This window comes from Patella vulgata, chromosome 8, assembly GCF_932274485.2.
Source record: "Patella vulgata chromosome 8, xgPatVulg1.2, whole genome shotgun sequence".
In the NCBI taxonomy this organism is placed as follows: Eukaryota; Metazoa; Mollusca; class Gastropoda; family Patellidae; genus Patella; species Patella vulgata.
The window spans coordinates 31,496,148-31,510,680 of NC_065886.2; the positions used below are offsets into that span (position 1 = coordinate 31,496,148).

Genomic DNA, 14,533 nt, shown 5'->3' on the forward strand with positions numbered 1-14,533 from the left:
ATAGCTGTATTTCAGGCGGTTGCTATTTATACGACATTATATCCTGAATGACATTCTGAAGTAGAGCTATTGAAACTTGCATGAAACAAACTAAGAAACAATAAATCCATTAAGTTGTGTTTTTTCATAATGCAATACGACATTAATAAAATATACAAATAATTCTAAAATTAAGTGAGCAATAAACACAACAAAAATATTATCTATATATTTAATCGTTTATATCATTATTTTTTTTTCAAATACTATAAATGGAATAAGCAAGCCAAGTTGAATGTCGATCGGTCTTGAATTAGCGGAGGCTTAGGCTCCCAAGACGAACCACAAGATGTCTAGCGCTTTGGGACCAGTTTATGGTCCAAATTCATCATTTCAAAACTAAATGTAAAATAAAAAAACAGAAGTGGATGTTTATTCCATACAAGTCTGACAAATAAAACACCAATGCCATGGAGACGCTGGCAGAGTCCGGGGAACGCCAAGGGCTTAAGAATCTTGATTCCGATGAAGTCTGTCAAATAATACTAAACGAGTCCGAGAAACACCGATAGCCTAGAGACTCTGGCAGAGTTTCCAGTGAAGTTGTTTAATATGGTTTTTAAACAAGTGTCTGAGAAACACGGCCTAGATACCCTGCTAGCGTTTCCGATGAAGTCGTCTAATATGGTTTTATTATGGAATATTTCGTGTTTGTTGACTTTTCACCACTCTCGTTCAGCAGACATTCTTGGTTTGATTTGTCAAACGTATAACCAACACAATAATATGACTGTAGACACTGAACACCGCAATAAAACAAGTTATGTCCCTTTACTGTTGTCAGTGTCTTGTTTGGTACCGGCCCATAGGTTGGTAATGCTTCAAAATAGGCGGCGTTTGCTGGAATACAAATATTTAACAATGATTTTAAACTTGTCATTAAAAGTAGCTTGACAGGTATTCGGTATTAGTGGTCTGAATCCACCGATTTTGTTCCATGGTGCAAATGGTTCCAATGGATTGGCCGGACCTTATGGAAGTAAAAATGTCCCACAGAAACAAGATAATGATAAAAGCTCCCTAACAAGATGTAAAAGGGTTAACTGAATACAAGATCAATATAAATCTATCAGTCATTTATTTGTGTTACGTCGATTCATGTATTTGTTAATTACCTTTTAAATGAAAATGCCGTTCAAATAAATATTATAACCTTCTTTAAAATAAGCATTATGAATAATGATAAATGAATCTGGATATAATTGGTAGTACGTCCGAGTAATTCCATGGCCCCTTTTATTTTGGTTTAGATAATAATAATACAATTATAAAAAACATTTACAATAACATACAACTAATTAATTAATAGAGGCTACTAGAATGACCAATGTTAATGTTTATACTCTCGTCAACACAAAGACTCAATCTGTTTTACAGACCTAATGCGACATTAGCGGCCAAGCGAATATTCACTGTTGATCAGTTTGACAAAGACTGTCAGGAAATAATTCCTGATTTTTGAATGTCAAGGTTAAATAATGTGTTTCAACAAATATCAAACAAATCTAATCCAAAAATCTTAATTAAATTACAGTTTACTTTCGTATATTTTTTGAGACAATATTTCTTGACACTGTCTGCTTAGTAGTACTTGTAATGTATGCTTCGTCTTGTGACGTTTTCTGCAATATCAACCTGAGTGGAAACGGACGTTACGTACGCCCAGCAATCCAAATAGTTTAAAACCCATAATCAATTCTCTAGTATACCGGATGGCCGTGGTTCACATGGATTAGAGCACTTTCCAGATTTAAGAATTTAACGATAAAATGAATAATCGAAAATTAGTCTCAATTAGTACCGTTGCTACGATAATAAACAATATACGCCACATCTTCAAACAGTCATAATCTCTGCTCAGAATAAAGTAATTTTTAAAAAAAAAATTCGATCTATTAATTTTGAATTATCTATTTAAACTAGTATAACAAGAACGACCAGCTCTTTATTTAAATCTTACATACTGTATATTTAAAGTAAAAAAAAGATCAAAAGATCAGGATAATTTTGATTTGAAAGATTCACAATTTTCTGAAGTCTGAAAATGCACCAAAAGAACCCAAAAAGTGGACCGTGTGAATGCAATCAAATGTTCTATTAACATTCGAATAATGACTTAACACTATTCGAATAATGACTTAACACTATTCGAATAATGACTTAACACTATTTGAATAATACAACCAGCATTCGATGTGACCAGCCCCACGAGAATTTAGAAATATATAACATGTCACTATCTAGATCAGCGTGTCCGTTATATAAACTCCTGAAAAATATCAGACGTAACGTACACACGATCGCTGACCTTGACACAATTACAGGGCATACCTTTACAGTAAGGTGCAACAGATCCAGATTCAAGTCGCCAGGAGCCGTCAGTATGACACGTATGGGTTCCAACATCTCCGGAAATCAGGGTGGTTTCTGGTTGACAGGTGTAGGACACGACATCTAGGTACCCGCCTTCAGCGGTACTATTGGGCGAAGCATATAGGATCTTTGGAGGTGGGCCACAGTTTGTAGCTGAAAAAAACCCCAACCAAACACACATTAGTAGTAATCATATGTTTTTACCTAATGCTTTGGTTCGTTTGTCAGCCTTGGTGGCTCGGTAAGTCGCTAGCTTCAGGAGTAATGGTGTAACTATTGTCCATATGTGGTTACCATCGATATGTAGTTCCAGAAACCACTTTAGGCAGTGACCAGAAACCACATTAGGTAGTGATCAGAAACAACATTAATTAGAGATCAGAAACCACTTTAGGTAGTGCACAGAAACCACATTAGGTAGTGACCACAAACCACATTAGGTAGGCCATGTGTACACATTGGCATGAACGTAAAAAACCCCATGACAGTTGGATTTCGAAATATGAGTAAGCTGTATATCGTAATGCACGTCCCGATTAGAACAGTCGGTACAAAAAATAAGTCCCATGTCAAGTCATTATATTCAATACGTCCAATGGTCATATAGACATGCCTGTGTACAATTTTTCAAAGCAAAAAATAAATCGTATGGAGCTTTCTCAATCACTAATTTGAATAAAAGTCAATTCTACCCAATTCGATTCTTGCAAAAGTCGTTAGTCTTGTTCTTGGCGCGGCGCTCTTCAAAAAAGCCAAAGACTCCGACAATTCGAGTACGATGACGGCATGACACGTGAAAGCTTGTTCTTTGGACAATTAGTGTATGCATACTGACTCTTTCGAATTTGCCATGACACCACAATTCAAAGATGGCTGTGATGACGTCATGGTCGGCTCCTAGTTCCATTTAGTACGCTCGTACTTGGTTACTTAAAGATGCATTATGTAGGAGCTAAATATGTCTACAACAGATTTGTTCCCTGGATTCAAATATTATTTAAGCATGCCAACAGTAAGGCTGATGTCCCCCTCCGAAATCCCGAAATAAATAGATGATACATATTAATTAATTGCACATTTATTCTTTTCAAAAGTATCTAGCAATCAAACTGATTATCAACTATATTTTAAATTACGTCAAGCTATATCAGATAGACTCAAAGTTCTCTTGTCCGTAAGCATCGACCAATGAAATGGCTTAGATCTGCTTAGCTTTAGCGGGAAATGTTAACCATTGAACTTAGTCAAGACATCCATCTAATGAACATCTACCTCAGTTAAAAGCAAAGTTGTTGAGTTCCAAAGTTTTGACCAATCAAATTGCCTAAGCAAAAAATTCTCATCATCGAACTTAGTCAAGGTAATGCTAAAATGAATCTATTATCAGAGTTTCATCGCTCTCACTTAATTATAACCAAAGTTATCGTGCCCCAAAGTATCAACAATTCAAATTGCTTATCTCTGCCTACCCTAAGCAGAAAATGCTCATCTTCGGACTCCATCACGGCATTCACCTAATGAACGTCTACACCACATTTGAACATTTTACCTTAAATAGAAGGGTAGTTATTGTGTTCCAAAGTCTCGACCAATCAAATTGCTTATCGTTCTGCTTACCCTCAGCAGAACATGTTTATTATCGAACTTTGCCAAGGTATTGATGTTTTGAAACTATACACCAAGTTTCCCTACTCTCACTGAATTAGAACTAAAGTTATCGTGTACCAAAGCACCAACCAAATAAATTGCTTATCTCTGCTTACCCTAAGCAGAAAATGCTCATCTTCGAACTCCATCAAGGTATTCACCTAATAAATACCTACAGCAAGTTTGAACATTCTGGCTCAACTAGAAGGGGAGTTATTGTGTCACAAAATGTGTGACGGACAGACAGGCAGACGGACAAAAACATTTAAATAGTCCGCTGCTTTCGTTGAAAGGCGGGGACAATAACCACCAAACATCTATTAACACTCCAAGTCCATACTCAACTCTCTATATCTTCCGATGGCTCAGAATTTAAGTAGTTTAGAACAAAAATAAACAATCTACGCTTAATTTTGTCAAACTTCAAAAACTCATGACTTTGTACAGAATAAAGTAATTCAAATGAAATTGTCTTTTTTTTTCAGTATCTATTTTTTAACTTATATTTCAAGAATGACCAGTTCTTATCTGATTCTTACATAATGTATCTTTACAAGAAAATGGTTCAGCTTCTGTGCATAAATTACATAATCTACATTAACAAACAAAAAACTCTTGTAAAATATAAACCTACTTACTTTCGCAAATGGGTAAATCTCCGTACTGAGTATGAGTTAACAGATCACCGTTTGGGCCACATACCTGTAACCCACGTGAGCCAGCAGTTTGCATATAACCATTTTTACATTTCCGTTCTATGATTTGTTTATATCCGAAATAATGATAAGTGCCTGACGTCACAACTCTGGATTTAACATCGCTAACATTTGTTAGACATGCGGTAACTGAAGGAATAAAAAAAAGGAAATAAAAGCTGGTAACGGTTCTCTACACCCCGTTGCCTTATTTAAGGAATATTATACAGAACCAGACAAAAGATTGTGTATATTGGTTTTTAGCAAGGGCGGAAAACCGAAGAATCGGTACAAGACATTATGAAGTTAAGAAGTTATCCCTTTTCTTCACCTACAAGCGGAGGGGGGGGGGGTCGAAACCACGACACATAGTTCGAATCGCAAGTATTAGACCACTACAGCCCGCCCACCCCCACCTCACCCAGAGCACACCAGAGATGGAAATTACAACATGTGAATCGAAGACAGGTCGTATGATCTAACGTGTACGCATTAAGCCTAGCTCACAACTCGCCGTACGTGCTTCAGCGGCCAGTCTACAAGGGAAATGTTATAGCAAACGTGTGCGTGAGACTTACGCGTCATGTGCACAACTTCCAGTTCAAACTCTCCCATCACAACTTCCAGCCCATATCGGCCAACCCCTCTGCCCATCAGAACTTCCAGCTCATACCCTCCCATCTGAACTTCCAGCCCATACCCTACCATCACGATTTCCAGTTCATATCGTCGCATCACATCTTCCAGTTCATACCCTCACATCGTAACTTCCAGCTCAAACACTTCCATCTCAACTTCTAGTTTATACCCTCCCATCACAACTTCCAGCCTATACCCTCCCATCACAAATTCCAGTTCATACCCTGCCATCACAAATTCTAGTCTATACCTTGCCATCACAATTTTTTCCAGCCTCATGCCCTGCCATCACAACTTCTTCTAGTTCAAACCCTGTCCTAGTCGGAGTAGAACAGTAGGCCGTTAAATCTCATTTCACAATTCTCAATTGATACCCTCCCATCAGAACCGAATTAAGATGATGAGTGGTCCTGATCTATTCAACCTGTGAGATCGCCCATCCCCTCGCCCCCTATCTCCCCGCCAATCCTCCGACACTCTGAAGAAAGTGTGTGTTAAAGTGAGTTAAGTCGAGAATGATGACGGATATATCATACAGCTTCGCCGGAGTCCACACAAATCTTGAAGTCTACCAAGACTATAAATAAATCCGGCAATACCACCCATTATGTGTCCCCACCCCTGTTGCGTACATCGCTGCTCACACGTTAAAAGTGTTATAGCGCAGAAAACACAGTAAAAACAAATCAAATTTCGTTTCGCCTGATTCATAAGTAAAAGTCATTATACTTACATGCCCACATATGACATGTTCTGTTACATTCTGATGCCCAGGTGGGTAGAGGACAACCTGGTTCTGGGGTATCACAATAACGACATTCATTTACATACTCCAGACAATCACATCTTTTGTCTTCAAACTGTGGTAGATGTGGCTGTTTTTCTGTCATGGAGAGAATAATATTTGATAAATAACACGTTATACGTATTCCTAAAATAATTGCACGGAAATCCCTCTCTGGCCATTGCTGGATTGGCTTTTGAGGGAGTGTGTCTATTCTTCCCGTCCAATCAAATCTAACCCAAGTACAGCAACATGACAACCCTTCGTTTAATTGGGGTCTTCCCTAAAACTATTGACAGGGATTCAAGGTATTAAAAACGGTGAAAGTATTGTTTGTCTCCAAACAGTATTGTTCGCACTGTAGCCGTGTTGATAGCCTCGTTTGTCAAGCAATTGGTTTTTCTGCAATATTCTGCTATACACTGGTTAATAGGGCATAATAAAATCGTGAGTCATGACGTAACGTTATGTAAACATATTTGGTCCAATATCGAGCTCTGTTTAAAGGGTAATGATATTGTAACGCAGTTAGCTATTGGTTGTTAATCGGACTATTGAACTGAAATTTGCTTCCATTACAGCAATGTTAAGTGGGATTAGCTCTAACGAAACACTGCGAGGATTATGCACGTTTTACAGGATAGTAACAAGCATTGCCTGAGTAGAAAGAAGTTGATTGTTATCCAATATACAACCTTCACAATTAAGCTTATCCGGTGATGCAAAAACGCTAAATAATTTCGATTCATATGAAATTCCAAATTGTTTTTAGTTTAAATGGTATAGTATGCATGTATATGACTATTGGATTAATTTTTTTATGAATTAAATGTATTTTGTCTAAATTGGCAGTTCTATTCCAAATATAAAAATAAAATATTCTACTTTCAATGCATTGACAAACAATAAAATCTATTTTATCACGTATAAAGGTCTGAATGATTATTTTGAATCCTGTATTGTTTAGTTTTATTAATTATTAATTAAACTGTTTTAAACTAATTGTGATTATAGATCTTCTGTTGGTTATTACAATTAATAATTAATGAACAATGGAGAATTTCACTCACATGGTATAAATATAAATATTTAATAATATACTTTTCTGCACCAACGAATATATTCAAAACGGGGCTTATGTCATGCAGTGTGATTTGGGGAGGCGGGGTGTACCCTACGGTCTTCTCTTATTTCATTTGGCTCGCTAACCTGGAGATCCCGTGTTCGATCCCTCCGTTTGCCGAGAAGGTTCATCAACACCTTCCACGGTGCTACTACCTTGTCAACTATTCAGGACGAAGGTCCTGGCAAGGGACGGCGTATAGTGGTTCGGATGAGCCAAAGGACCGAAGTACCGTGTACACATTGATAGTTGGAATTTTATATAAGAGGAGGCCATAGCTGTCCTACATCCGTATGGACAATACCGATGGGCAATCTCGGCCAGTCCCGAGATCGAACCGGGGTATTCCTGGTTAACGAGCTAGCGTCTTTCTGACCAAGTAACCTCGGCTGGTAAATATAAATAGGTGACTCTGAGCAAGAATGTCCCAAGTTCAATTTCATTTCATTTCTGTCCTTCTATTTCTTGGACAGCGGTGTATCGCCAAATTCCAACCACCTAGGATTCTTTTACGTACACGCTAACGTGTATACGGGATCTCGGTATTTATTTCCATTTGAGCGGCTGAAAGCTCTGTCGTGGACAACTGACAAGTGGGAAACAAGACCAGACAAGTCCGAGGAACTTTCGTGGGATAGAACCCGGGATAACCTCGTGTCTTACTCTTTGAGTCTTCCTGGCTTCCTTTCGAAAAATAAAGAGATTTATATCAAAATAATCATTTACAGTTTGAAATCAATGGAGTGTATGAGGAACCCACGATGGTAGTTAAATGCAAAATTAACATATTTTAGTCTCATAATTACCCAGCCAAGTATTGAAAAGACTTAATGTCCATCTCTCGAAATGAAATGGAAGGGCTGAACGTCTTAGTGTTCGGTACCAACTAGGTGAATGAAGACGACCCTATGCCATGATGTGTCCTATGGGGGTAAATTTGGCACGGGCAGTGGCGTTTCCGCCAGCTCTTTATCGAATTTTCTTCGATTTTTCGTCCCATTCGAGCGACTGGTCGCTATTCGTTGCCAAGTCATCCTTGAGACCACGCTGGAAACGATGTTGTATATATATTGTGACTTACCTGTACACATATCTGAAGAAATACAGGATTTGTGACAGGCACACATTGTTTCGTTGGATCGAAAATAACATTCGTGATTAGCCGCTAGCTCAGGGCACTCTGCTAGATCATCAGCACAGCTGTCTACAGCCCCACCACATAACTGAACTGGAAAAAAATGCTACTTGTTATACTTAAAATGTCTTCAGAATTTTGATTGGGGTTAAAAAAACAAAAGTGTCGATTTAATTAAATTTGACGTGATGATTTGTTTCCCCAAGTCGATATCCTGCTTATATTTCAAATTTTAAGTCCACGGTTCGGATGTCAAATGTCTGCAGTTTGGGTGATTACGGAAAATGAATTAGTAAAGTGCTTCTCGGTCCAGTAGATAGTCCATTGTCGTTAGTTTTCGCCTACGCGCCCCTCCAGTCCAGAATATCTGGGATAACCAAATCTTATATGCCAAAAACTACCCAATTTTAAATGCTGAAACTATCTAATTGTAAAGGCTAAAAGAAAAAAAAGTATTTACAAAGATTTTAACATTGGTCATCCACTTCAGATAGTATAATAATAACTAGCGTTGAATGAATCCATGCCGGGAAATTATATTTCGTTGATATTAGTTAAATATCCAATCGGGGTATATTTTGGCGTATATTAAACCATGATTTAGTCCGAAAAATGTAAATTATGTAATTTGTCGTGAACTTACCCGCATGTACAATGAGAATCACACAGAACAGTTTAACGTCCATAACGCAGGTTGTATCTTCACCTCAAAAAACAATTCATTTACATTAAAGCTAGAACGACGTAGGTTGTGGCATCAACTAATAGAAAAATAAACAAACCTTCAAAATCCTATAACACAGTTTTTTACCACCGCCCAAAAAATAAAATTTGCTTTATTCACAGACAAACAAAATAAAGAGTGTTTTTTTTTCTAAAATACTCGATTCCTTTTTCGGTGCCTCGGTCTTAAAACAACTCAAAGAAAATGGTGAATAATCGTTTAAAACAATATAACGTCTTATTTACTAAATTGTATTTGAAACATTAACTATCCTTCCTATTCCTTGCCTAAAAAAATGTCTTCATCCTCTGTCAATAACACGTTTTCCAATTCAAACACGAACTATATTTTGACTCATTTAAACAGCAAATAAATTAAACATCGGGTTAATCTAAAATAATGATTATATCGCCAGCCAATAAAACGTTGTGTAATTCAAATAATCAGTCTTAAAAATACTTACTATTTGGACTATTTGTAAATACCATTAAAATTAAACATTATTCGTGCATTAGTATATATGATCTCAATAAACAAATCGGTTGTGAAATCAAAACATTGAATATCTATTCCTGTAAATTGTGCTTAGTGTGGTCTTTACCGGCAAGTATTTCAAGCGCTGTTTCACGAGCTGCTAGTCCCATAAAATAGACAACTTTATGAGTGGATTACAGCAACAATTTGCTTATATTTACCACAGGGAAATGCGGATCAGCGGGGGTGTAGCTGGTGGGACTTAACTTTTGTTGTGGGTTTTTAGGGTTTACATTTGGAATTTGTACGGCCCATATGACCTTTCAATCCTTGATGGATTGAGTCATGGCTGGTTTACTAAGTAAATTCAAGATATGTATTATGATATGATTATTCATTCATTCATTCATTTGGGGAACACATACAATATTAAAATTTAGCTGCCGAAATCAAAAGGGCACGAAGTATCAGTGATTTTCCCCTCGCTATGCCATTACAAAAGTTATCTTCTCGTTAACAGATTTTAGTCAATATTTCTATACATTTCTGTTGCTTAGTTACTATTATCTATTATTTTATGACACGTGGAGTAAGAAGACCATACACCCCTGCTCAGACCCGCCCTTTATGTATTTTTGATCATTTGAAACAATGAATAAAATCTTTCGCTTGGATAATCTTTTTCATTCAGTCGTTCAATCGGGATCACTCGGTACTTCCCGTAATCCGTAAATAATGGCGCAACTTTATGTAGCAATTGATACGCTTTCTATACATTGATTATCTTTTATGCGACTTACAACACACAAGCGTGATCTTCATAACAATAAATTATTCACTTCTTGATCTTTACAGCTGTAGGAATAAAAAAAAAAACATCCGGAAAAATCAGTATTTGTTTCAAGGTGTGATCATCCCTTTCATAATAAAAGTAATTTAAGCAAAAATTAGATTCGAAAAGTAAAGTTCTTAAGTCACCGGAATCTCGCAAATCGTGTTTTCTATCAATTCAACGTTAACATTTTAAATCTCGGGTGTTATTCGTGGTCATATTTCATTTGTAATTATGTTAAAAGTACGTGTAAAAGGTATGAGTGCTCAAATTTAAACGTCGTTTGATTCCATTCACTGTGTAACCCTTCAGATTATCGGAAGGAAATCCTCTTACTAATAAACCGATTCACCCTTTCCCTTTGATTACCCCTTTAGTTTACAATGGTATTGTATTTCAGTGGCATCGTTTTGAAACGGGGTTTAACGCCCGGGCTAGTGAACAACGTGCATACTCCAAAAGTAACCAGGTAGATATAATTTCGTCTTCCCATCTGAAAGTAAATCCAATCTAAAAAAAAGTATGGAGTACTTAAGAATGTTTCTAATATAACCATTGATTGCCGCTTTCTTTTAAAGATGCATTATGTAAGAGCTACATCTGCCTTTTACAGATCTTTCTTTCGGCCTAAAACATAATATGTAAATTATTAATTAGACATTTATTCACATAATAAGCCTATAATCAACTCTTTAGACAATCGAATTGTTTTGGTAATTTGAACGGATTGAAACACGATCGCCAATTAATAATTCAATTTAAAATGGATAATTGAGACTTTGTTTATTATCGTATCAAACAGTCATAACTTCGCCGAGAATGATGTAATTTGATGGAATTTTCAAAATATTCCTTTTACATTATCTATGTTTAAACTAGTATAGCGAGAACTCCCAGCTCTTTGTCTAATGCTTACATAATGCATCTTTACAACAACTTTATTATAGCCATAAGGAATTAAAGGCTCAATACCACTCTTGTTGTAACTGAATAATATGTCCCAATCTTTATTCTGGTCAACAAATTGTAATATTTTACAGTATTCCAATTAATTGATGATACAAATTTCATCTTAACACACCTAATTTAAAAAATTGGAAAAATTCAACTAAATGATTTGAAAAGCCTAACGTAAACCTTTTCAAATGTGTCTTGTATTTAAAAATATTTCCGAACCCTCCTGACAAGTAAAATAGGATGTAATGGATAATTTACACAACAGGTAGGACACTTAAACATCTAATACTTAGAATAAGGCTAATATTTATTTACTGGAGCTGTCAAGCCAGCAAGAGTGTTATTGTCAATTTAAAAGGTTCGATTTATTCTATATTTGGTGCAGTCTTTAAAGACGGAATTGGCATTTAATTATTATTCTATAACATATCATACTTTTCAATTAACGCCAGGAAAGGACTCTCATTTTCCGCGCAAAGTCTTAACCCAAAATCAAAACCATCTGCAAGCTAGTAGATTATAAATTGGGAATGTCCAATGATCAGATTAATATTTTACGAAATGAAATAGGTTTTACTTCTTTAATATATCGATTATTACTTAGGATCTACGTACACACGTGAATAATGGTTCATTTGCATCACCGGTAGGAAAGTATCGTTTATTAAATCATACTGACGATAGAATGACGAGATCACTGATTGATAAACGTGCTGGTAAACTATGATATGACATTACATCGATAGTTTCTTGTTAAGATTCAGCTATCATAAGACCGTCAACTCGGGATAGCATTGTTCTGTTTGTACAGGGCCGGATAGATACGTATTGTTAAAAGGCGTGTGGCTCTATTCTTTGGAAACGTAAGCTATACGAAATTGGTCTCAAAGCACATACTTATGTAATATGCATGTATAGAAAGTGATTTATTTTCAATATCAATATGGATTGAAATGGATCAATATTCGTGTTTTTAATTCTGAACATTATGGGAATTGTTGAGTTACGAGGTTTAGCTCATTTAAAACAGTCGATCGTGGATTAAGAGAATTTGTAAATATCTAGATACAGATACAAGTAAAACCATTGTAAACACATTGACTATTGCAATTCATTACTGTTTGGCATCCCTGCACCAACTTTACAACGTCTTCAAAAAAATCCAAAATAATGTCGCCCGTATTATAACCAGAACGAAACTATATCAGCACATCACACACTGAAATATTTACACTGGCGTGCTATTAATCAACGCATCAATTACAAAATACTTTTAATAACTCCTTACAAATGTTTACAGCCAAACACCACTTCTCCTACCTACCTTAAGAATCTACTTCACATAAAATAATCACAATGCGAAACCGGTTCCTCAAACAAAATTCAACTAGAAATTCCGAGATCAAACTATGTGAAATGTGGAGACAGAGGCTTTTCGGTTGCTGCTCCTAAATTGTGGAACAGACTACCATCATTTTTTAAGGATGCAAAATCAATGTGTATATTCAAATCCTTGCTAAAAACACATCTAATCAGTGCAGCGGAAATGTGACAGACTACCCAGCGCCAGTGAGTAAACATTTGTATATGAGGCGCTATACAAATCCATTATTATTATTTATTATTATTATTATATATGAACAATTTACGATGCTGGGACACAGGTCAGGTGCTACCGGGCCAGTTGATGTTGAAACTACACTTTAGAAAGAGTAATCATATGCATGGCCCCTCCTCCCTCATAAAACACTTTTGAATTTTTCTTAAATATAATATTATAGATCTGTATATGGTTTAACATACCACTATTTGGCCTACTCTCATATCGAATTCCAAATGTCAAGGGCTCTTTTTACGTACACATACACGGTTTTTCGTCCCATCCGAACGACTATACGCTGTTCCTTGTCAGGCCCTCCATTCTGCACTACTGACAAGGGGAACCAAGCTGTATATGAAGGATAATATCTTTGGTAGTGCTTAATATAAAGTAAAGGTTCCAAAGGGAAGACTTGATCTACACTTGAATTACGAAAATAAAAATATTATTCGATATTTTGTATACTTACTGTTTCTAATCACCATATCCAGAATTTCGTCTTCATTGGCCCGGTTGTTGCAGAGGAGTGCCCCTCGTTTTATTTCAGTTCATTAACATATCTAAAAATCTTCTTTTGGTTCAATTTGCACATCCCAACTGTAAATATCATGTAAATTAAATTCTGTTATGTGAGGAGCCAGGGGAGGACTGGGTAGCTCTGGGCCCCGGACCAACTAGTTTCCTTGGGCCGTCATCGAGTTTTGTTGAATTCGAAAACGAAACTAGCGTAATCCACATTCCCGTTCTCTAGTCATAGATTATTAGATCATAATATTTTTCAGATAATGTAAATTTTTCCAATCGGGGTTATAACTTTGCTCGGAATGGAGTAATTCGACTGAAATTTCAAAAATATTCTTTTTTCATTATCGACGTTTGAACTATTGTAGCAAGAACAGACAGCTCTTTATCTAAATCTTACATAATATATCTTTAATATATCTTGAGAATTTTTTATGTTTTGCGTATTGAAAATCAGTGCAGTATTTTTTATCTGGTTTCAAACATTCACGTACTCAGAACACATTAAAATCATTTTAATGATTGGTGGTCAAATCTTAGACTAAAATCGACATTTACGGTTTTGTTTTTTAAAAAAAGAAAATAAATACATCCATGCCTAAATGTGTAATGAAATGGGTTTTAACATCCTACACAACCTGGCCTAATGAAGACAGACACGCATACAGTGTGCGCTATTGGGGAAATTTTGCCCGGTTAGCGGCATGACGGTCTACACTGGGGGGGGGGGGGGGGTTGGGGTCACGCCAGAAAAACAGGAACTTTCTCGTTTAACACGTTTGACTCACTGAGCCACCGCGTCTACTACATAACAATGTACTCAAATTGATTATTGAACATTTAATAAAGGGGGGAGGGCAAGATTATTAAATGCAGATAATTTATCTTCTGTTTCCACATAAGCCTATATATAGTGATATCGCAAACAGTGAGCTGGGTACATGTGCCAAGGGTTCCCAAATTTTGATAATGTCCACTGAAAACAAAAT

General features: G+C 36.3%; 1 protein-coding gene across 2 annotated transcripts; it reads right to left on the reverse strand.

The window, feature by feature from the left end:
* Window positions 1-267: 267 nt before the first annotated feature.
* On the reverse strand, window positions 268-9,800 carry LOC126829755 (uncharacterized). 2 transcript variants are annotated; one of them, XM_050559871.2, is made up of 7 exons: window positions 9,623-9,800; window positions 9,079-9,141; window positions 8,382-8,528; window positions 6,127-6,276; window positions 4,698-4,904; window positions 2,371-2,565; window positions 268-879 (listed from the first exon to the last, which is right to left on the reverse strand). In XM_050559871.2, the coding sequence occupies exons 1-7, from the start codon at window positions 9,645-9,647 to the stop codon at window positions 659-661; spliced, it is 1,008 nt and encodes a 335-aa protein (XP_050415828.2). In that variant the 5' UTR covers window positions 9,648-9,800; the 3' UTR covers window positions 268-658. The 2 variants fall into 2 exon arrangements, with proteins under 2 accessions (XP_050415828.2, XP_055958970.1); XM_056102995.1 differs by lacking the exon at window positions 9,623-9,800 and having other exon boundaries at window positions 9,079-9,163.
* Between the last annotated feature and the right edge of the window lie 4,733 nt (window positions 9,801-14,533).